Source organism: Crocodylus siamensis, chromosome 13 (genome assembly GCF_052110815.1).
Source record: "Crocodylus siamensis isolate JL-2025a chromosome 13, ASM5211081v1, whole genome shotgun sequence".
Taxonomy (NCBI): domain Eukaryota; kingdom Metazoa; phylum Chordata; order Crocodylia; family Crocodylidae; genus Crocodylus; species Crocodylus siamensis.
The window spans coordinates 31,862,110-31,887,301 of NC_143407.1; the positions used below are offsets into that span (position 1 = coordinate 31,862,110).

General features: G+C 39.5%; 1 protein-coding gene across 6 annotated transcripts in view; it reads left to right on the plus strand.

Moving 5' to 3' along the window:
* Positions 1-25,192, plus strand: part of NF1 (neurofibromin 1) — a 143,516-nt gene that overhangs the window by 55,609 nt on the left and 62,715 nt on the right. For 4 of the 6 annotated variants that reach the window (XM_090026303.1, XM_090026307.1, XM_090026308.1 and 1 more), the window contains exons 31-36: positions 395-457; positions 5,350-5,508; positions 6,538-6,635; positions 6,804-6,950; positions 7,941-8,087; positions 8,470-8,580. In XM_090026303.1, coding sequence (XP_089882429.1) covers positions 395-457; positions 5,350-5,508; positions 6,538-6,635; positions 6,804-6,950; positions 7,941-8,087; positions 8,470-8,580 — 725 coding nt within the window. The remainder of the gene's footprint in view (positions 1-394; positions 458-5,349; positions 5,509-6,537; positions 6,636-6,803; positions 6,951-7,940; positions 8,088-8,469; positions 8,581-25,192) is intronic. The other 2 variants (XM_090026305.1, XM_090026306.1) reach the window with 1 other exon arrangement.

A 25,192-nucleotide genomic window follows, 5' to 3' on the forward strand; every position in this document is an offset into this window, starting at 1 on the left:
ACCGTTGAAATATACTAATATTCAAAAGATTATTTTTGTCTGGGAATGGTGAAATGTGTTTTGAAAGCTGACTGTGCTAATTTATGCCTGATATTGCATATCATGAGCAAATTACAGTGGTTTGACTTTTAATCTAGCCAGAAATAGTAGAAATGATTGAAACCCAACATTTGCTTGCTTTGTATTTAGTGCTTTGTGAATAAGGTGTAGTAAAATAAGTCTGTGGTATAAAAACCCCATCATCAAACTTTTAGTTTATATATTTCATTTTCTGTTGGTTATGTTTGTTACATTTTACCGTGTAATTTATGTACAAGTCAACATTGGTTTTTTTTTTGTTGTTGCTGTATGTAGTTGGTACTGTGACTTGTTTGTGCTCATCTCTGTTCTGTAGGCAACTTGCCATTCCCTACTGAATAAAGCTACCGTAAAAGAAAAAAAGGAAAACAAAAAATCAGTAAGTTTGGAGACCTTTTTATTAGCTGTTTCTTTCAAAGCAAAACAAAAAAATCTTTTGCTGTTTGTTCAAAACATCTTCACCTCAACCTATTTTGACCCTCACTGTAAAAATCATTCTACTAATTCTGGCACAAAATAGCTTTCATTGCAATTAACACTGGAATTAAGTTACATTTTAAAATATTCTCTGTGTGCCTGTTTGAGTCAACAACAAGGCATTTTTAACCTTACTGCTTGGTATTCAGTATGCTGATTTTCTGCCCTTGCTACCATTTGCAATAAGAAATAATTATGAAAGGAAAATGATTTCTAAGTTTCAGGAAAATCCAGGTCTGTTTCATTGCTTTAACATATATTGGTTTGTAGAATAAGTGAAGTTTTCCTTTCTAAGAAGGGAAAAACACTTAATACATATAGCTTGCTGAAAACAAAAAGCTTTGCTTCAGTTTTATGACTTTTTTTATTTTCTTTTAAGTCTTGCATTGTGACTAAGCAATAAAGTTTTAGCATTTGTAATTATTTGCTCAGACAAGATGAGCAAATCCCCCAAGGTAAGCCATTACTGAGTTAAAAACAAATAATTTAATTGACATTATATTACTTTACTTTTGTTTACTTTGGAAGAAAATATGTTGATGCAGTGATGTCACTAAAGTAAAGAATTACTCTATTTGGAGGATTCCCTCAGTCCATAACTATGAAACTATAATGTATGAATACTCTGAATAAAACAGAGGAGGAAGAGTTCAGCATTTTATTACATTTCTCCCTTTATTTTTTTTCCATTATTTTAGCAGAATATTAATAATCTTTAAATGGAAGACATACTGTATACTGACATTAGTAATAGGTGAAATTGCAAAACATTTGCAAGTACATTTGTATGTGAAGCAAAGTAATCTTTATTGTATTCTGTGCAAGCTGATATATCCATTTTCCAGGGGAGTTCAGGTGAACTCAAGTTACATTATTTACTGTAGGTTAAAAAGCAGTATAGTAGATTTAAGTTTCTTTTAGAGCTTGTTTTTTTAAGTGTTTAAATTGTTGTTTAAATACAAAATTTGAGGAGAGCAGGAAAGGTATGTAAACTATGAGAGACATTCGTAGAACAGATGTAGCTTTTAAGTTTTTTGTGTAATTTCTTTACTTCTATTTAGAAAAATATTCACTGGGTGGTAATGAGGTTGCATAGAAATGCATAGAATTCAAAATGAACATTAGAAAGTTTATTGTACATATTTGATTGTCAGTGCAAAATTTGACTGTTCATAAAATGTTATCTGATGGAGAATTTTTTGAGGGTTTTGATTTTTTTTCCCCCTTTTATGTTATTCTACCATAATGTTGCTTTGGAGAAAAGCATTATTTTTGGGATACTCTTCTCTTTTGATCTGTTGCTTCCTCCTGTTTTCTTAGATTTATCAACACATGCAGAGTCAGAATAATAAATGTCTGGGCAAAATAACTATTTCTAGAATAATTGACTATTGATATGCAAGACTGGTTAACACATGTGGTTTGTTTCAAAGTATTGCAAAAATGTCATATTAAGAATTGTTGCTCACTGTTGGGTATTAGAAATCTAACCCCTTTTGCTGTTTACTAATAAAATAGTCTGTTTAATTTTTAAGTAAAGCTTTAGCTTTATTATAGACTAATCTTTGCAAAAGTAGTAACTTACACACTGCTGCTGCAATTAATAATCACTAGTAACTTTTGGCTCAGCAAATGCTTTCTGCTCTGATTCTTGCTGGGAGTGCTCTTCAGGGTTCTGGGTACTTGTAAAAGTGACTGGTTTGATAGCTACAAGCTGATATAATAAACTGGAAAAGTTGTGCATGTTAAGTGCAGCCACATTTTATTACATCAGATATTAAGATATAGTCATTAATCTGCAGTAATAACTGTGCCTCTCGGTTGTCAAAATTTAAGTCTTTAGGATTTTTTTAGTGTTTTATCATTTGAAAATAAATTCACATACTTGGAGACTGTACAAAGTCTGCTTTTTGTTGCTTATAATGATGCATGACCACTGTAAGCTTTGGGAATCTTGCCATCTTTCTCATTTCTTAAAGCAGTTTAATGTTGCAGTTCATATTTTTTTGGAAGTGTGACGTGTCCAGAGCCATTACTTTCTTACTCATTAGAGACGTTTTTGTACGTTCTTGTGAGGTTATTGAACTGTACGGTGTGCTTAGGGTACCTGTTACGTCTCCTGCCACAAACACATAGCCATCACTGCTTAGTGTGGTGTCAGTTACCTTTTGGAGGCACCATTTCTATACTTCCTTTATTTTTTTCAATGTATTTTGTAAGAAATGAGTATCAGTAATATTTCATGGAGTTGGGGAAATTTGGGCCTTTGAACTACCCCCAAAGGGCTATTCTAGAGTAGCTTTTCCTGTTACAGAAATTAAGAACAAGTAAACTAAAGGCAAAAGAATCTAAGATCTAAAACCCAGGCCAGGATTTAGGCTGTGCTATTTCACTGTGGTTGCTGATTGAATTGTGCTCATAAATCCTTTTTTGGCCTGGAAACGTACCTTTTCAGTGGCATTAAATTCACTATACTGCTTCCTTTCTTTCTCCCTCCATTCTAAACAGTCAGCTGCGGGGTTAAGCATGCTGGCTCAAACTGCTAGGGAATGAGGAAGAGGAGCAAAGCACGCATGCTTTTTCATTCAGTCATAGGACTCCTCTTTCTACCTTTTGAATTTTATAACTTTGTGTAGGAACAGTCTGAAAAAGCATAGACTATTTTTTTGCCATTTAATTTCTATCATGTTGATTTTTCAAAGGACTTCAATTACCCCTGTTGCCTGTAAGCAATGTACTCGTAATCTCTACTTGCCAGTACTGTTCCTCTGTGGATTGTTCATCCTCAATTTCTTTCACTTGAAAATTAAGTAAGGTGTGTACCAAGTGAGGGTAATGTATTGTGGCATTAAATGCAGCATGTATAGCAAAGAAATCCTGGTGTGCATGTTGTGATTGGTATAGCATGTGGATTTCAAGAAATACTTTGCCATCTCGTATACTCTGAGTGGTCCTACAGATTTATGAGAAGATGCTCTGAAGAGTTACTGTGGGTGCATCTACATGAGGCCACTTTACTGTAGAGCCGACTAATTAACTCTGAAGTAAAGCTATACATGCAGCACTGTTAAGCCACAGTAAATCAATTAAGTCTATTATAGGATAATACTGCCTGACACAGGTACTATCACATCGTGGTTGTAATATCTTTTATTAGACCAATTGAGTAGTTCTTGCCTGCCTGTGTCCTTAGAGCAACATGGCTACAACCAAAAGCCCATCCTACTGTGGAGTAGTTAACGTGCAGTGAAATTGTGTGTGGCTAGTGATGGGGCTGGCTGGGGCATGAGGATGCTTGTGTGGTGGCTGACTGCTGGCTAGCCCCACGCTGTAGCACCCTTGTACCCTAGCCAGCCCCTCTGCAATATGTTGAGCCTGGGTGGAGCAGCTTTGGGCTAGCAGGCCACCCCACCCCACCCCTGTTTTCCCCCCCCAGGCCCGTTGCCAGCTGGGGTTGCACTGTCTTGGCTCTCAATGCTGCAGTCCCAGGCGCATGTGTAAATGCTGTGCCCAGGTGCAGTCAACTCTGGTGCAAACTGCTTGTCAGTTTATTGCATCTCATTAATTTCACATGAAGACGTGCCCTGCAAGACTTCCATGACGTGATCTTTCAAATCTACAGAAATATCTATCGGCAGCACCAGTCGTAGGCATCCATCAACAAAGAAATTTCACCAAGATCCCATAGTGCTGCTACTCTTGCTAATGTTTTCCAGGATCCATGTCAAGATCTGAGTAGCACTTATGTAGTGCTTCGTGGTCTGGAAGTTATTCTGTTGATTTTTGTTTTCTCAGATTTGTTTTTAAGTTTTTTGTGTGTTTTCTGGTTGCAGAGATTTTTCAGACAAATGGAAGGCTCCGCTCAGCTTGTTGTTCAAGTGATACCAAGCTTGTGTGTTCAGCGTCTGAGTTTACAAAACCTTTATTTAAATGCAGAATAATGTTGCTAATAAATCAGAAGACGTAGCATCTCTTACTATACTTTTTCATTCTGTTCATGCTACAAAGAATGTTTTGTAGTATTTTGAACTGGATCCCAAAGGGTAGTGCCATAACTAAATCTATACATTTTTGAGCATATTCTGATCCCCATTTTCAAATTATTTTTTACTTAGCACGGAAGTTACCGAAGAGGAGGGAAAAGTAAAGAGTGGTGTTATACAGCTAGAGAGAAAAATTCAGATAAGCGATCTGCCATTGAACATAACTATCTTACCTGTCCTTTGGCAAAGCTGCTAAAATAGGATCATGGTATTGGAAATCTCTTTTAGTGTTTGCTTAGGTTGCAGTGAAGTTTTCTTTTTACAAGGTTAGCCATAAGTTGCTATATTAAAAATGTTATAGGTAAAAAGGCTCCTATGAGTAATCTTAAAATTGCAACTTCACAGAAATGTAAAAAAAAAATGGAAAGTCTTTGTGTGTTTGATGGAAACGTATATTTTTAATTTTCAACTCAAACTTGTACTAACATATTTATTCCAGTCTGCTTCTCAGTAATTTCACCACATGAGGGTATTCATAGGAAACAAAGTAAAATTACACAGTGTTTTACTTTTTTTTCTATTATGTGTATTTCTTCCCGTTTTAAAATGTAGTTGTGTTATAGTTGCTTAAACAGCATGCTCATAATAGCCTAATTCTACTCCATGTATTAGTTCTGTATGGTTGTAGTTATTGTCTTGGGCTATATAAATGTAACTGAACGTCAATACTGAATGTTTTTTTTCCAGCTTTCCTTCCTCTTTTGTTTTAGTTCAAGCTGTGTTTTTAATAGTTCTCAACTTTACTTCTTAGGTTGTAAGCCAGCGATTTCCTCAGAACAGTATTGGAGCAGTCGGAAGTGCCATGTTCCTACGGTTTATCAATCCTGCAATTGTTTCTCCTTATGAGGCGGGGATTTTAGATAAAAAACCTCCACCAAGAATTGAAAGAGGATTGAAGTTAATGTCAAAGGTGAAGTATTGAGTTTGAGACTTCAAATTTTTATTTGGCCTCACTATGTTGTTTAGCTTTCTTTAATTTGACTTTGTTTCATTTTACTATTTATATGGTGCTGAGGGAGCTTGTGAGGACTTCATTGTTTAAGTACATACATGTTTTCTTCATTTCACAGCTAACTTAAATTGCCAGTTCCACCCTTTGCCCACAGCATAACTCTAATATTCTAGCTTTGTAATCTAGTTCTGGGGAAAGATTGGTATCAAAACCAAACCTTTTGATGTTGCCCAGTATTTGGAAGTAGAAGCACAGTATGCTTTTTGTCTCCCACTTCAGTTCCTCATTTTTGCAAAGGATTTTGTCCATATTAGATTTGCTTGCCCAGTTAGAACAAATGCAGCATTTTTGTAGAACAACACAGTTTGAAAATGTTAGTATCACAGGACTTAAGGCATGCAACATTAAAGCAGAAGCCATTGACAACTGCTGTCTAAAACACTTTACTACTTTGTTCCTGATAATTTCAGTTCTTCACTTAAAAGGGTTTTCAAAGCTTCGTTAAGTCTTTGAATTTTAATAATCTACATTTACCATAGAATTCAGCAGTTTGCACAGACAGCGTTTAAGTGCTTTTTCAATATCTGTACATTGCCATACCCTTCAAATACCTACATAATTTACTTAGCTTGTTAAAACCCAGTTAGGCTGTAAGACTTTAATGGAGTTTGCAGCTGAAGAACTCTTCCCTTAATTGTAACTCACTCAGTGAATATTAATTAACTTAGTTTTGCTAGTATTCAGTTTGGTGTGTGAAAATGCCATTCCCAATAATAAATATCTACTGATTTGGCAAGGATGGGGTACTGTTTTACTGAATTAGTAAAACTGACTCATTCCAGAGGTTTCTTTTGTCCTGATGATTTACAGGGAAACTGAAGTGAAGGGATTTGCTATAGGGAGGAGTGAGATTTACATTAACATTACTGCTAGTATTAAACCTACGTATGCCTGTTAACAGGGTTTTTTTATTTTTGTTTTTTTTAGATACTTCAAAGTATTGCCAACCATGTCTTATTTACAAAAGAAGAACACATGCGGCCTTTTAATGATTTTGTAAAAAGCAACTTTGATGCGGCACGGCGGTAAGCCTACTGTCAGCTTAACTGGATATTTGCTACCACTGTTGTGTAAAAGTATGGAAAGCAAGGACAGCCAAAAAAACATTTTCTCATACCCCTTTGTCTTAAAGTGAGTCTGACCACGTGGGTTTTTTCCCCTAGTAATGTGTGCGATTCATTTTCTCTCTTTAGGTTTTTCCTTGATATTGCATCTGATTGTCCTGCTAGTGACACTGTCAATCACAGCCTCTCTTTTATCAGTGATGGCAATGTACTTGCTTTGCATCGTTTGCTCTGGAACAATCAAGAGAAAATTGGCCAGTATCTTTCCAGCAACAGGTAGGACACATGAATACTACTTAGGAGGGAATTGTTGATGTGACAGATCAGTTATTTTGCATGGTTTGCCTTACGTTAATTGGCCATTAGTGGGCATATCTACACGAGGGGTTTACTGCGCAGTCAACTAATTAGCTGCTCACTAAACATCTTGGCATCTACACCCCTGTTAGGCTGGAGTAAACTAATTTACTCCACAGCAGGATAGCACTTGTAAATACAAGTGCTGTCCTGCTGCGAAGTAAAGAAAACTGCAGCAGTGCATGTGTAGATGCTGGAGGGGGCTGGCTGGGGCATGAGTGTGCTTCAGTGTCGGGGCTGCCTGCCAGCTAGCCTTGTGCTCGGGTACCCTCATGCCTTAGCCAGCCAGCTCCTTCACAGCATATTGAGCTGGGGGGAAGCAGCCCTGGGCTGGCAGGCTGACCCCATGAGCCTCCTGCCAGCCAGTACTGCTCCAGTACTGTTCCACCCTGGTTCAGTGTGCTGTGCATGAATAAACCGCAGAGCTTATTGATCTGGAGTTTATTACTCTCGGGTGCACATTCAAATAGTGTGCTTGGGAGTAATTAACTGCGGGGCAATATGTGTCTCAGTTTATTCATGCACTGTAATTGTATGCGTTAGATGTGCCCCATGAAAACAGCATTATGGTTCAAAATATGCTCCCCCTATGAACTATTTTGGATTATTAATAAAAAAAAAAAAATTGTATAGTGTGGATTATCTGTAACTCTCTGCTGCAATTCTTGCTGCTACCTTTTTTTAGATGTCTGTCATTCATCTTGAGTCCTGTACATGTTAATTTTTTGTATGAACAATTTCATATTGACTAAGTGAACACTACAAATAAAATTAATTCTTTGTGTGCTTAGAAGTAATAGTTGAAGTGAGCAACTGGGTTATTCAAGGTAAGGAAAGCTAATGGCTAAAAAGCCAAAGGTGCTGAGTGGTGATTAGGAGTGTGTTTCTTAAGTAATTTACTGTTTCTAGGGACCACAAAGCTGTTGGAAGACGACCATTTGACAAAATGGCTACTCTCCTTGCCTACTTGGGCCCACCTGAGCATAAGCCTGTGGCAGACACGCACTGGTCCAGTCTAAATCTCACCAGTTCCAAATTTGAAGAATTTATGACCAGGTAATGGAGCTGCTTCAAATTACCTAAAATTGTTTGACTGTTTAGACCTTCAGCAGGTAGTCATTTGTGCCTAGGTAGTTGTTTGCTGAAAAGAGGTCTTTTTGTAAGAAAAATAATACTAAAATAAAGACACCGTTTCTGCAAATACCTTTCCTGTTTTTGGATAGAAAAGAACCAGGGCTTCCTAATGTATGGTTTTTCCCCCACAACAATGAGGTCAAAGGTTACGTAAAAAACTTGGAGAAATGGCTGGGCTTTCAAAAATTGGTTATCAGTATTTTTTAAAAAAATGTAGACACTTCTTTAGAATACTAATCTGAAGATGTTTTGCCTATCTGGCTTTAAAAGCATGATATTTTGTAATCATTTTGCTAATTTTTAGGCACCAAGTGCATGAAAAAGAAGAGTTCAAGGCCCTGAAAACATTAAATATTTTCTACCAAGCTGGGACATCAAAAGCTGGCAATCCTGTTTTCTACTATATTGCTCGGCGGTAAGAAAACGTTACTTTCTACCTTGTTCAGTAATGAACATTTTAAAACTCAAAGCAGAAGGTGCATGTACAAGAGAGATGTTAGCTTTTCAGGTCAAACCTTTCTCTGTCCAGTTTGGAGTGACAGTATAGTCATGAATCCCTACATTTTTCCTAGCTAAGAGAGCTATCTCAACTGACATTCTTCCATAGGTACCTACCCCATAATATCTAAATGCTTGTGTAATATATTGAACGTATATGGTAGAAAGTTATATTTTACTTAGCAAAATTTTAAAGGCCATTAAATCTACCTCACTTTGCCTATATCAATACCTTCATAATCTCCTTTTCTGAAATTTTTGGAATGTTGGTAATAAAATACAAATCGAGGCATGGGGTAACAATTTTCTCAAAAACACCCCTACATTTTAAAGCTTTGGTCTTTCTCTGAATTGTTCTGTAACAATTAATTAAAATAGCTGGGGTTTGTTGCACGTGTGTTGAAGGATTCATGGGATTAGTGGTCTTTTCAGATTATAGAGAGAGTGACAAAAACACATGCAGGTATACATTCTACATGAATTTAGTTTTATTAAAATGGTTCTAGTTTAACATGTCATATAAGAATTGAGCAGTTTTATTGACAAGCGTTACATTTTGAACCAAACCTTGGAAAAAATTCAAGTAGAACAAAACTGTAGGCCCCTAAAAATCACAGGGTAAAATTACAATAAACACATATCAGATCTTGAGACATCAGTGTCTGTGGAAAGGATGGTGAGAAATCTCAGCAAAGAGAACATAAGTCCTTTTTGCAGTTATCAGGATTGATACTGTTGACCACTGTTAGCTTTGTGCACATTGATCACATTACATTAGAAAAGGTATCAAGGAACTGTAGTCACATTTGTTACCATTTGGCTTCTGTAGGAGGATACCACTGTTTTCTTACTACAGGAAATGTAGTTTGGTGGAAACAAGTATAATAGGATTAAATTGCATAGTTACATATATCTATAATATATTTTGGAGTATTAGTTCTGTTTTCACATTTCTCATTTTACATAGAAAAATAGGTTTTTTTCCTTCACTTTTAAAATAACATACTTAGACACCTTGATTGCCTTTTGGGAAAAGTGCCAACCTTCCAAACTGAAGCTAGTCATTCAAACCTCATTATTAATTAAACAACCTTAATAACTTATAGTGCCACTATTATGCTGTCAAGCTCACATGACCATAAGAGCATGTTCTTAGTTTGTTCAAATTTGAATTAGTATAAATATACAAGTGGTGCATAAATATACAAGCACAAAAAAGCTTATAAAATAGGAGCATTCACAACCAAGGGATGAACATGGTCAAAGATGTGACAGTAAGGAAAGGTAACATGATAGCCATTCCGCTTCCATGCTGCACTGTGCCTGTATTGGTCGTTTTTGTGATACTGGATCCAGCGCTGGTGCTTTGTTCTCCAGCGGGCTTTGTGCTACCAGCTTGTGCAGCGGGCTTTGTGCTACCAGCTTGTGCAGCGGGCTTTGTGCTACGAGCTTCTGCAGCGGGCTTTGTGCTACCAGCTTCTGCAGCGGGCTTTGTGCTACCAGCTTCTGCAGCGGGCTTTGTGCTACCAGCTTCTGCAGCGGGCTTTGTGCTACCAGCTTCTGCAGCGGGCTTTGTGCTACCAGCTTCTGCAGCGGGCTTTGTGCTACCAGCTTCTGCAGCGGGCTTTGTGCTACCAGCTTCTGCAGCGGGCTTTGTGCTACCAGCTTCTGCAGCGGGCTTTGTGCTACCAGCTTCTGCAGCGGGCTTTGTGCTTGTAGCGTTTGTGATACCAGATCCAGCCTTGGTGGTGGTGGTTGGTATTTCAGTTGTTTTTGAGGTAACATCTTGTGGAGTGACTAGATGCACCTCATTTAAGAACACAAGAACCATGATGACAAAGCCCAGCTTCAGCAGCATCTTCAGTCTGTATTGGACAGTTCACAGTTAGACATTGTACTGTCAGGTAACCCTGGCATCCTCTAGTCTGAGATGGTATTCATGAGGTTTTATTTATTAAGTGTACAATTACAAAAAAAATAAAACCTTAGCTTTAGTAAATAGCTTTAGCTATAAAATTATTCTTTAGTTGAATCAAAGCACATATCTCGTACTTAAGTATCAACATTTTCATCCTCGTCACCAGTATGGTTTGTTTTATTTTCTTGCATTAAACATGCAAGTCCTCCACTTCATTCTACCAAGAAACGAGACCTCCAGTACTGTAAAAATGTTTATCTTGTACTTTTCTCCAAGATAAAAATATTCTGTCACAGTTTATTAGACACCAGTTTAACATCCCAACAATGAATTACATACTGGATATACTCTAGTCAGTTTTACCCCAGGGATGATCATCCATACCTTATTAGTTTATTTCAGTTCCAGGTGAGAGTAAGTAGCCTCTGGCAAGCCCTTCGAAGTGCAGCCTCTACATTCGTGACTGAAGTCTGTGACTCAAATATAGATTCTGGATGGTGATGTAATCAGCAGAGCTAACAAATGGCTGGGTCCCATGATTGCCTTTGTTTGATCTTGCTGGATTTCCAGAGCAACAAATGTACATATAAAACAAATCTTTTCAACATCGATGCAGGAAGTAAAATAATTTCCAAGGCTTTTTCCCTCCTCTGAAATGCTGCACGACCTGTCAGTTGATTAAACAGAGCCACACCCTCCAACACTACCAGTATGCTTGGAAACTGTTACATTGTCAGCCTGAAAGCCCAAAGGCAAAGTGGGATATACAGATCTCAAACAAGTCAACAGTTTAAAAGTTTCTAAGCATATTGGTAGTCTGCACATACATACATACACATGCAGTTATCTGATATTAGAAGGCATATTATCATGATATAATATTTCTATATGCACTTTTATATATAGTATACAGCAGTACTTGTATATTGTATAACTCAGACAACTATATCTATATCTGATTGATATATATATATAGCTGTCTGTGACCAAGGGCTTATTTTCATTTGGACATGAGAAAATACAGAGTAGCAAACCTCCACGATCAACAAGCCCGTGATGTTTTAAATAATGCCTAATACTTATCGTACTTCACGTTATAAATTGTCTTTTACATGCACTGTTTTGAACAGCTAGGCATGGCAGTTAGCTGTCTAGAAATGAATTTGAAGCAATTGTACTCTGTCAGTTTTATCCTTAGCCATCTTGTTCAAACAAGCTTGGCTAGGTTATGTGGTCTTAATTTCTTGGAGAGCCTTTCCTTTTCTGAACATGGCTACTCAGCCTCATCTGCCTTCAGCTATCTCAGTGACTGCAGTTCTGATATGGGAACTACTTCACAGAATGCTGAAAAGGGGAAAGGGGTTGTCATTACCTGGTGCTGGAAAAAAAATGTAGGTTTAAAGGGAAAAATGTCATGGTTAATGTGTCCAGGACTCTACCACAGGGGGAATGGTGCAGCCTGGTACTATGAAGTTGAAGGGAGCAGGGTGAATAGCATTACTGACCCTCCCCTGCTTCCTCATCGTCATTGGAATCCCACACTTGTCTTTCCTTTGGCCCTCGGAGGTGATCATTTTGGCTATTGCAGTGGTTGAAATGAGCCAAAGTAGCATCTAAGCCAAAAAGTTAACTTCAAAATATATGCAGCCGTATGGATATTGTAACTGGGCAAAGTATCAGTGGTGGAAAAAAAATCAACCCATACACTTTATATTATTAAGGTAATGAGCTTGCACTGACGTAACTCTGGCTAGTTGGTGTATGATGTTTCATATTTCATAATACAGAAACGACTTTTAAGTTTGACCTACAATAAATGGGTTGCATATACAGAATTGGACTTTTTTTGGACCTTTAGAAATAATTATAGAATTAATATTAGAAGATTTTTTTGTCATTTAAGATTTTAATTTGGATGTTCATTTTATTTTTCTTAGGGACATTCATAGTTTCATAGTTAGTAGGGTCAGAAGGGACCTGAGCAGATCATCAAGTCTGACCCCCTGCCATGGCAGGAAAGAGTACTGGGGTCAAATGACCCCAGCAAGGTGATTGTCTAGCCTTGTCTTAAAGCCCCCCAGGGTAGGAGCCAGCAGCACATCACTTGGAAACTGGTTCCAGATCCTAGCTGCCCTGACCGTGAAGTACCGTCTCCTGATGTCTAATCTGAATTTACCCTCTGCCAGCCTGTGCCCGTTATTCCTGGTCACTCCTGGCGGTGCTCGGGGGAACAGGGACTCCCCCAATGCCTGCTGATCCCCCCTGACTAGTTTGTAACAGGCCACTAGATCCCCCTCAGCCTTCTCTTGTGGTGGCTGAACAGGTTCAGGTCCCACAGCCTCTCCTCGTAAGGCCTGCCCTGCTGCCTCCTGATCATGTGAGTGACCTCCTCTGGACCCTCTCCATGTTGTCCACATCCCTCTTAAAGTGCGACGCCCAGAACTGGACGCAGTACTCCAGCTGTGTGCGATCTGACCAGTGCCGCATAGAGGGGGAGGATCACCTCCTTGGACCTGCTTGAGGTGCATCTGTGGATGCCTGACAAGGTGCGGTTGACCTTCCTGACTGCCTCCCCACACTGCCAGCCTATGTTCATCTTGGAGTCAATGATGACTCCAAGATCCTTTTCTGCCTCTGCACTGACGAGAAGGGAGTTCCCCAGCCTGTAGGTATGCTGCCGATTCTTCCTCCCCAGGTGCAGCACCTTGCACTCGTCGGTGTTGAATCCCATCCTATTCTCATCCGCCCACCTCTGTAACCTGTCTAGGTCCGATCGCAGCCTATTCCTTCCTTCTAGCGTGCCCACATCCCCCAACATCTTAGTGTCATCAGCAGATTTGAACAGGGTGCTTTTTACCCCCTCGTCCAAGTCACTGATGAAGATGTTGAACAGTGTGGGCCCGAGGACCGAGCCCTGGAGGACCCCACTGCCCACATCCCTCCAGGTCAGAAATGACCCATCCACCACCACCCTCTGGGTGCGGCCCTCCAGCCAGTTGGTGACCCATCTGACTGTGTGAGTGTCGACACCGCAGTCCCCCAGTTTTTTAATGAGACATTGTTCAGTTGTGTTTATTGAATGGGCTCAGTGGAATGCCTGTCTCTTGTAATTTTGCTCTAGGAATAGTCTGATTGAGGCTTAAGTGTGACTAAGCATTTTACTTACACCGATAATAGGGGGAAACCATTTATTTTCAGTGTCAGTAAGTAAGGTATAAAATTGACGTGAAATGTGAGTATTGCAGGGAGCCTGTGAAACTAGTAAATTTTAAGTTGGTACTGTGTTCTTTTAAAATTCTAATTTCTTCCAGCAGAATCCATAGGTGCAGTCCCTAGACAAAGTTGGTTGGCACCTATTTAGATGTGCAGTTCGTGAACCGTGCGTGAGCACTGTTAATTCAGTGTATCCCTCTTCCATGTTAATTTAGATTAAGTTGGTTTGGTTCAGATTGAAGCTAAATTGATTTAAAACTAGAAATAAATCAAATTGAATGTTTACTCCAGGGTTTGTTTTTTTTTATCAGTTTAACGTAACAAAACCCCATAATTTTATTTAAACCAGTTGTGTGAAGACAAGGTATTTTGCATCAGGACAGCGCTAGGTTAGGTTGACAAGTAGGTTAAGGAATTTGTAATTTATTGTGTTGTGGTCTTTTAAACCAGCAGTAGCCTGAGTGAGACCATTCCCTGCAGGTTAGGCATAAAACTGATCTGTTTGCATGTTCTCAGTTTTTCCTGGCTACCATTTTTTGAATGGTGTCTTCATCAACCAACATTTGGATAGATTCTGCTGCTGTTATGCCTTTAATTCTTCCCAACATGTCAATGCAGTGTTTCCAAAGCAACCAGATACTTGGACCTCTAGGGTACGATTCAAGTGTTTGTTAATTCTGTTTCATTTTAGTGATTATTTGAAGGCATTGCAAGTGTTATGTTTGTATATGAGGCGGGTAGCCAGTTGGAATTGGAGGATTATGTTGGAGTTGGGGTGTCCCAAGAAGTCCATGTCAGCCTTCCACTATCAAACTGAAGGATGAGCAGGAGTTATTTCACTTCTTCATGTGGTTTTCCTCTCCCCATCCCCAAAGTAAGGCTCAGCAATCCCTCAGTAAAAAATGATTTGTCCCTGAAGCTTGTACTTCAGAAGAACAATCTTTTACCTTTTAGAATAAACCAGAATAGAAGAAACGTGTCCAGCAACACTGCCAAGTTGGAAAATCCTCTTTTGAGGTAGTGATCCATTTTCCATGGTTCAGATAATTCTAGGTGGACACAGTACTGGGCTTCTAATCCACTTGGTTTATTTTTGGGTAACTAGCTATAAGGAAAAGACTTATATTTGAATAAGTTTGTTTGAGTGCACTGCTGCTTTCCATGGCTACACTTACAATGAGAGAGCACCAGTCTAAATCGAAAGCCTCTTTTTTTTCTCTTCTTCCTTTTCCCGGATAGTATGCACACCCTAGGGTTTGACAGGCTTGCACAAATAGATGTCAGGGGGAGCTGAGCAGACTGGCTTCTAATTTAGAGTAGATGCTGGTATTGCAGAGTTTGTATTAGTAAATGTGGCAGCAGTTAGATGCAGGTTGGTGGTATTTGTTCAAATGACATAAGGGGATTTTTAGTTAGAACTGCAGGTATCAGTTCATAGCAACAGTAGACCGGGATTTTTAATCCTTACTTGGATGGATATCCATTAAAAACTGTCTGAAAGCATCATATTGCTTCTCCTGTCCAAAGGCTTTAGCTGCCAGATCTGCACCAAACTCATTTTTTGCTCTTTGATAAAATAAGCCAATTTTATAGTGCACCAAAGATCTGGCTTCAGTCAGGAATATTTCATGGTTGCTCTAAAGATAGAAAGTCAGTGCAATGGATAAAAAGACTCATTTTTGGAGTGCAGTTAATTGCCTATATTTTACATCTTTGGGTGTGGAAGATAAACTGTTGGGATTATTGAAAGTGCATAGGAGCATCTCACAATAGAACTGAACGTCCTTAACTCATAGTTGGACTGTCAGATTCCTTAACCTTTGGTGTTTCAGGCAGTGTTATTAACTGTGTCAGACTTCAGACTGGCTCTCCATACCTGCAGAACTATTTAATAGAAGATGAGTGTCCAGGGCATGTCAAGGGTCTGGCCACAGTCTCATAGCTTCCCCATTTCTCGTCTTCTCCTTACTCTCCTTTATTCCTTTCTGTTTAGTACCTCTGCTTGCTGCAAGTTGATTCATAGTACCTGATGAAGTAGGCTGTAGTCTGTGAAAGCTTAAGCCTCTCTGAACAAGTGAATCTCTAAGGTGTCATCCTGTCCTGATTTCTGCCTGACTTGAGACTAACACAGCTAACCGCTTTTCCTTACTCCCCCTGGAGCTGAAAGCCACTGTCTCTAGCCACTTCCATATACAAAACCAGGCTCTTGTCCAGTGCCCCCATTAGACTTCTCATTAAATCTACTTGTTTGTAAACAGCAATAACGTTCATTAGTTTCTTTGCCATATCTTTCTCTTCCTTTCTTCTCTCCTTCCCCTGACATTGACTGCGTTATTTTATGTCAGAGAGAGATTTGTGATGGATTATTTGCTTATCTGTTTCATGCAGGAATTTGGGCGTGTAAGTGATATGAGCAGATAACTTGTTTTACGCAAAGATGTTACTGGGTTGGGTAACTACAATGCAAAGTCCAATCTGGTACTAGGGTATGCAGTATGTATTCAGTAAAGGTTTGACACATAGCAAACAAAGTTCATTAGTAATGCAGGACTGCATCTGAAGAGAAGTTCTCTAATTACTGGACACAATTGATGTGTATGTACTGCACATTGCCTGTACTCCTGACATTCACTGGTGCTTTCTTTCTAAAAACATAAAAGTAGAAATGTCTACAGTTTATTCATTCCATGAAACAATGTTTATGATATTGGGAAAAGGCTGGGTGGCAAATGATTCAGGCTCAAAAACACGTGAATGGGTTTCTTGGAAGTATCTAGTGTATCGCTGTTGAAGCGTATTAGTAAACATTCAAAGATTTGTCACATGGACGTGTGAATTTCTTTCAGTAGAAGAACCAGTTGTACACTTATGCATCCAGTTGGTTTTACTTAAATCAGCTTTTACAGTTTTCTTAACCCTTTTACTAGCAGATGGCTGAACAAGGAACTGCAGTGGCAGTCGTCAACATTTTACAAGAATGGTGGCAAATCAAGTAAAAAAAGAGGTTCTGATGCACTATTTTGCATGCATTTTTAGAAGTATGGTGTCAAAGGGACAGACAATAATAGTCACGTTCAGTCACAGCCATTTCCTTAAGACAATAAATCCTGTGCAATAGGAGGAAGACAGGAGAACCTAAGCCTTAGTAGTATTAACACTTCTCCGCTGCTCATGGATGATCCAGGTACTATAAGGTGTCTTCTGCGAATGCTTCTAGATTAACAGAGTGTATGTGTGCAGAGGGAAGAAATGGCATATCTACTATTTTGGAAGTGAAATTGAGAATCCTTCTGATTGAAGTACAGGCAGTCCTCGACGCTACAACGTTTTGATTTGGAACGTTTCGCACTTACAACATTTATAAATTGACACCTTTTCAACTTTACAACGCCAGCTTCGACTTAGAACGCTTGATCTGATGCAATGCCATGCCCGTGAACAAGTTTGCTGCATCGCTTATCTCCCTGGAGAACATCTGTCCAAACTGCTTGGACACTTTCTTTAAGAAAGCAGACCAGACTCCGTAAAAACCTGCAGCCAAGACTCCTGAGAAGACTCCAGCCAAGAACCCTTCAGAAAGTCCAGCAAAGTCACTTCAAAGAAGTCCTTCCAAATCAATATGATTGCCATTTACAATATAAATATATTAACATAGCTATATTACTCATCTATAATTGATCGAATGCAAAATTCTGGGTTATTTTTGGTGAAAATAGGGTTTCAGGCCTTGTTTCAGGAACCAATCCCCACTTATAACATTGTTTCTTATGAGAAAATTGGTTCTGAGTTGCAACGTTTCAGCTTAAGACTTGGTTTTCAGGAACCAAGCGTGTCGTAAGTCCGAGGACTGCCTGTATTGGAATAGGAGGTGCATTGGTCATCCTGTAACATGGACTTAATGCAGGGGGAGGCGATTATTTTGGGTGGAGGGTCACTTACTGAGTTTTGGCAAGCCATCGAGGGCTGCATGACAGGCAGATAAATATTATTCTAAATTTTGTAGGGCCCCTGTGGGCCACATAAAATGGCCTGGTGGGCCACATCTGGTCCACAGGCCACATTTTGCCCATGCCTGGCTTAGTGATATTTGAAGAAACTGAAAAATGAAGTTGTTGAGCTGCCAGTAAAAATTTAATCTGTTTGCAAAATCTTTTACTTCAAAGAAAAACTGTTTCCTCCTTTCGTTTCTTTGAGCAGGAAGTGATATTTCATTTGGTTTGGGTAAAACAAACTCTATTTGTTGATGCCAGAGCTAGATGCAATTAAGAGGTTGTGAGCTTACTAATTGTTTGCTTTGTGATGTACTAGGGCAGGAGTTTAGTGTGTTTGTTAACTCTGTGGTTGTCTTTTGTTGCAACTCTACCATGTTTGGCTTGGAGGCTTGGTCGCATTGGATGCTAATAGCTATTTGCTCTGAGGGTCAGCTGTGCCAATACAGACCCCCCGCCCCCCTGGAACGTGAGGCATCTCTGGGTCTGAGGCCTTGCAGATGTTGTTGAATGTACCAGTGCAACATTGTATCTTTTACATCCAGCTTCCTGATTTGTTTTCTTTGGGAGAGTGAACTTTAAATGGCACTTGAAGTGCATGTTCCTTATTGGCTTAGTTGCGTGAGCCACAGGTTTTTAACTATTTAGTTAACGTGAAATAAGCATTGCCTAGTGGCTTATTATACTAACCATCAGAAGTCCCAGCTTCCATTCCTGATGGTGCAGCTGACCAGCAACTCATTCAGTTTCTTATCAGATGGGAAGAGCGATGCATAAAATAGGAATAATGCTCACCTTATAGTGCTTTATAGTCTTTGAATGGAAGTTGTACAGAAATGCTAAGTAGTTACGATTCATAGTGATTGCTTAATATTTGCAGCATACCTTTGATGGATATGACAGTGTCCTGCAGCCATGTCACCTTGAACTGTGACTATTGAAATCCGAAACTAAATGCTGTCAAGTCTGGACAAGTTTGCTGTGGGCCATGAGATCCCAAGTGCTCCTGGAGGCTGTCTAGTTTGTACCTAAGGACATTGGTATCTATAGCTGCATGTTTTTAATAGATTTGTGCTGTGCTGAAGGTATGTAAATGTGGTTGTATGATGTGTCCACAAGGGGGGTATAAACTTTAGTGGCATATTTCTGCATAAAAGTTGAAAAGGTGAAGGCATGAAGTCAAAGTAGGAACTACTGCACAGTACTCTTTTTTTTTTTTTTTTCTTTTTTTGTGGGGGGGTGGGGCGAAGCTTACTGGTAGTGGGGAACTTGCATCAGGCAACTCTACGCCTAAAAAGAAAAATGCAGAATTATATAAATCCATTATCTGGTTTAAGGAATGACATGCTTATATCTGAAATTCCTTATCTTGTCCTCATAATAACTCAGCTATTGCAATACTCTCCCAAATTGATGTTTAGCAGAATCAGATGTAGCTGTATCTACCCCAGTGCTAAAAATGAAGGTTTTGACATCTGGGTTTTTGCTCCCTCTGTATAGCGGTGGCTACGTCTCTGAAGAAACAGATTAAGGTTTCTCTTGGACAGTGGTTTTCAACCCTTATAGATTTAAGACATGTCAAAAGCTCTTAGCTTTTGCTCATTTTTTGAGTACAGAAAAATAATAGCGCAAGCCTCCTGTTGCAAAGAACTGATAAAGACTATAGCAGATCACAGTGTTTTTAACACTCTGCTTTCCTAGGTGAAATCTCTGGGTTTATCTTATAAATCAGGTTTGCACACCTGACAGTGCTAACACTGCTTGGCACCCCGCAGCACCCTTGAAAGGCTCTCAAAGTGCCCCAGGGTGCCGCAGGCTCCTGATTGAGAATCATCGTTCTGGGAAGTGAAACTTTGTAAAATATAGCGATTGTGGAAGAAGGGTCAGCAGAGCATGGAAACTTAATTTTTTCCCACAGAACTACCATGGCACTCCCAGCAGATTTCTTTGCACATGTCCCATTACACCTTTGCCAGCTCTGCTGAGGTGAACAAGTAGTTTTTGTCAGCTTTGACCACTGAGAGGTAAGCTTACACTGCCGATGGATTTATGACTAGCCCACTAAATAGTCATCACATGGTAATTTCTCATTACAGCTTTCATGGGCTGATTTTGATCTAGTGGAAGATTCCTGGGCAGAAGATTCTTATTTTTTAAATAGCGTTGACTGATCCAGTGTCAGATTCTTGAATAATGGGTTTTTGCCAAAACATCCTGTGCTTTCTTATCGAGAGTGCATGGTGGTGGTAGGTGGGCTTCTCTTTAGATTGTGCTGTGGACAGACACCTCTACAATAGATGTGTAGCACAGTAACAAGGATTTAATCTCAGCAATCTTATCGGATTACTGAGATGCAATGTTTTGTATAGCTTATTGTCTGCCTTATTACACGCGTTAAGTGTGTGCAGTGTTCATGTCAAACAGTATCAACATCAGACTCATGATACAGCCATTGCCTTTGGTAATGCTGTCCGCTCACAGAATTTTTTGCTATATCATGTAAAGTTTTAATCAGTATTAACCATTATGAATGCATTGTACCTTGAGCTAAATTTTTCAGAAATGTGGTGTAAGATACTATAACAAACCTCCATGATTTCTTTTAATAGCGTACTCTTCACCAGAATGATTGCTCATTCACTTCCCAAGATCCCATTACATGGCCTCTGTAGCTGTCTAGGAAGGAGCAATCCATGATTGTTTTTCCCTTACACAGCTAATCATGTGCATCTTTCCTAGTATTTATTGCAAAGCCGTGCAAGTCAGTGGTGCTCAGCCTTTTGCCCTGCTGGCCAGATGAATGATGACGGGCTCATCTGCAAGCCAGATTAGGGTCTGTGCTGGCTTGGCTGGCCCCTGTATGTCCAGATTGGTCCCAGTGTCAGCCCAACATACTGGGATCAAGCCCTGTATATTGTGTTGCCCGTGCCCAACCTTGTGTGCTGCGACTTGGCCCTGGCACCCCGTGCTACCCCTGCCCTGCTCAATAGGCTGGGACAAGTCCTGTGCTACCTCTGCCTGGCCCCTTACACTGGGATTGGGCCCCACACTGCCTTGCATGCTTGATCTGGTGCACAGGGCCACACAGCCACTCCTCTGTCATCAAGTTTTTGGATGCCTGGGCAGCTGCATGAGTCAGATGACACTGCTCCAGAGGCTGCATCTGGCCTTTGGGCCTGGTGTTGAGCACCCATGGTGTAAGCAATTATCTTTGGGTGCTAGGACACAGCTGCCACTGATTTTCGTCACGACAGCAGAGGGAGAGCATCTGCTGCTGAATGCCATTGAAGCCCTGTATCCACAGGCTGGATCAAATGGCTCTTTGGACCAGAAGTTGCCCACCCCAGTCTACAAAATGAGCGTATTTGGCAGTAGGCCAAGAAGATGACCAAAAGAAATATGAAAAGATAACATCAGGAAGGATATGAGGGTTTTGAGTATCCAACCAGAAGGTGCTGTGTGGCCCAGCTCTGACCCTCAGCCAGCCACTGTTGTATATCATTTGCACACTGGTCTCTCTGTCTCGCCTTATTCTCTGATTAAATCATTTTAATCCAGCTTTTCTGATCTTTTCAGTGATTTCCCAGACTGTGAAATGTATCCTGATGGTTGTCATCTTCCTGCCTCGTCTTCCAGGCTGGCTTCCAAAATCAATCTCCGCATCATATCTGTTTTCTAGTATCTTGTCTTCCTTTTCTTCTAAGTGTCCAGGGGATCTTCCTTTGTCTCATCATTATTTTGTACAGGTTGGCTTTTAGACTGAATGGCATCTTTTTATCACAGATTACCCCAAATATTTCTCTCCATCTTTTCCTTGCTGGATTTGCACTTTCTGAGACAGCTGCTTCCAATCTTCCTCCTTTCTTTATGCCCAAGTATCTTTCCTGAGCCCCACAGTGTTATGGACATTTATGGACCCTGTTGTTAATAGTTGGTAAAGTATGAGACAGCTAGCTAAGGTGAACCTGGCACTCTGTCTTGAAGGCAAATAAACCTTTTTGAACAACTGGATCAGGAGAGCTTGAGTTCCAGAACTGGAGAGTGGTCAGAGTAGCTGATCTCATTTGAGATGGGAGCCACAGCCATAAAGAAACAAAGACCAGATCAATTGACCATTCAGTAATAAAAGAAACTACTTCACCTACCTATGTGCATGACCTCCCAAGACTGCTGCGTTCCACTGAAAAAGGTGAGCCGTCAACCTCAAAACTAAGATTTGTATGTAAAAGACCATGCTGTATTGGCTTTTAGCTCATGAATTGTGCTAGTAGCCAATACAGTTCATTATGACCGCGAACTTCAGCATCTTCAATAGAAAATGCACAAGTCATTCTTCTAACCAAAGCTTTCCATGGTAATATCAATAAAAATAAAATGTACTACTCCCTGTAAAAGGGAAGGAAGTGAGATCTTTGTGCATTTTTAACCAGCTGTGGGTTACTTGGATGGAATGGCAGTAGAGCTGAAGCAGATTTTTGTTGTTTTAGCTGAAACTTAGTGCTTTTGATGGGTTTGTTTTCCTCCAAGACTTAGCCCTCATTTCCGGCCTCTGTTTGAAGGCGTGGGCCACTCCACCTTCTTTTCTATAATCAGCAGATAGACCTCATTTATGTAGTGACTGCATACTTGTCTTTTTGTCTACAGATTCACTTAAGAAAGCTCACTTTGAGCCCTTGATTTATCATTTTGAAGGTTTGGGGTGGGTTTTTTTTGTAAGCTGTGACAAGTTGTCTCGATTGGAGACTGCAGTTTGAGAGTTAACAACACATTGCTTGAAACTAGCTTTGTTTGAGAGCTGCCATTGGTATTATTGATTTAAATTTTCCTGACTTTGACAGATCCTTTATTTATTTATTTGATATTTGGGCCGTGGAAATTACCTGACTATGATGGTCTTGGAAGTTTTGCGAGAATCAGGACAGCTAAAGCTTGGTATTTTTGTGGTTGAACATTCTGAGCTTGTTTAATTTGGATCATCTTTTTTCACTTCCTGCTGAACAGTAATGACAGGGGGAAAAAAGCTGTTGATAGCTTCCCAAAAAGCTATAAATGATCAAGTGGGAGCAAGTACAAATTGTTCTCTCTTGACAAGAGTGGAAATAAGATTTGTAAGTGATGAGCCTGGTAAGAGTTAGGGAGGCTTTTAATAACCCAAGTGCAACTGGCACTAAATTTGATACTGGAACGAGCAAAGAGAAGGGTAAAACACCTTCTAGAGAATGGAATTGAAAATGCTTGCACAGGTTTAAATCGCACAATTACAGAGACCAAAGTACTTAGGTCTGGGGCTGTTTAGTTAGATGGAAAAAGAAACTACGTTATCAAAAGATTCTTGGTAGTTATGATGTAGCGATATACAAAAAAGAAAAACACTTAAAACATTTGCAGGATTTTTTTAACCATTGCATGTTGAACAAAAATGCATTTGTCTTTGAACTGGATGGTTCTCTGAATATAAGAACTGAGCACTTTTGAATTGTCTTTTTCCATTTACCTTCTATTGTAGATCATCTCAGTTACTCTGTCTTACATATTTGAGCAGTGGTATGAATGTGCTAAGTTTTGTAATATTGAATACAGCTGAATAAAACAGACCTTTCATATGTGGAAAGGTTTGACTAGACAGCTAGGTTTTTTCCATTGTGCTCTATGAGCAGACATGTTAAATGCTGGTATGCTTCAGGCAGTGCCCTTGCACGAAAATTTAATTTTCTTTCATTATAGAATTATACCTACCCTGGAAAATGATGCTTCTGGTGCACGCTTTATGCTTGGGGTTCCTTGAAACAAAACTAACTCAGTAAGGTCAGCTTTGTACAAAGACACAGTTTATCTCTTACCAAAATTTGAAACGCTTAAAGTTCTTACGTGGTAGTGTCAAGGGTATTTTCCTTTTTTCCCCCAATAAGCAGTGGAATGTTGCACCTAATGGACAGCACCAGATTTTTTAATATAAGCAAATAACACACAACATTGATTTCAATAAAATTGCTTTACAGTACAATTGCATTGAGTTAAATACAATAAATCTCTGAAAACATTTTCACCCCTAAATTTTCAAAATTATTATTGCATTTTTACCTTGAGCAAATCAGCAGCATTTGAAAATGGGTCTCAACTTTTAGACTATAATAATCTATTACCCTATGAAGAGATTGATATAAAAAAGGGATTTTAGGAGGCAAGCATAGCATTAATATGCGTTTCTTTGTTTCTTTGCAAAGTGTGCTTGCATTATATTGTATACAAGTGAGTGAATGGTTATATAGTGGGTTTGGAGGTCATTTGTTAATATGGCTCGCAGGATATTGAGAAGCTTGTTTTATTCCTCTCTGAATCAGGAAAAAAAACATTTGGGAAAAATCTCCTTCTCAGTCACTATCACAATGTATAGATATAGCGAGGAGAAGTATGCCTCGCTTGTGTAGGCGGGTCTGTCAATCGAGAGTTGAGTCCTTCTGTATGGTTTGATTGTGCAAGACATAACCAGAAGTAGACACTTTTCTCCAGTTGTATTTGTATTTTCTCCAGTTGTATTTTCTCCAGTTATATTTGTACAACTCAGATAAACCTTTGAGTTCAGACTTGCTAGGGTCCAGCCTGGGCCCTCAGTAAACACTATGTTCTTATATATTGCGTTTAAGAAGATCCACTGGAATCAATAAACCGTGCGGATAAAAGAGCAAGGGTCTGTGTATATGCCCTTAATGTGACCGTTGACATTGAGAAAGAATGAGGCTATAGAAGTGCAAATGCTTTAGAGGTATGCAAATATGTATTTACATAAGACATGATGAACCATAGGGGTTCTGAAAGCAATATAGGGTCATTTTTGACAAACCGTGAGTGGTTTCCTGTTTTTCCTCCCTTTAAACTTCTGTTTAATATTTCTGCGAACTGCGCTTTTTAGTCAGTTGAGATAAATGTGCTGCAGATAGAGGCTAGAGGAGACCTGAAGTTTGCTTTAGTGTTTGGGTGGAGGAATTAGTATATACTGAGTGCATTTCGCGGTCATAGAAGTCACTACTATGAGTGCTAAATAGCAGTAACTTGCCTTTTTTTTTTTTTATATGGCTGAACTGAAGAACCGTAAACCTTGATCATGATTCATCTCCTGTCCTAGTTCTGCTTCTCCCTTCTAGTGCTGAGTTCCTACATGGTCTCCAATTAGAGAAGACATTTCTTCCAGCCCAGCTTCTCTCCATAGATATTTGTCCAGCTGGTTTGGAAGCGGTGGCTACACTTTGTTTCATTATAGACTGGGTTAGGACTACATGCTCCCTGTATTGCACCCCCAGCATTGTCAGATTTGCACCCTGAGCCAGGGAAGAACTGTGTTTCTCTAGTAACTAAATGTGCCCTTTTGTTGTAGTCATCGTCCCTCTCTAGACCAGTACTATTTCTGCCCT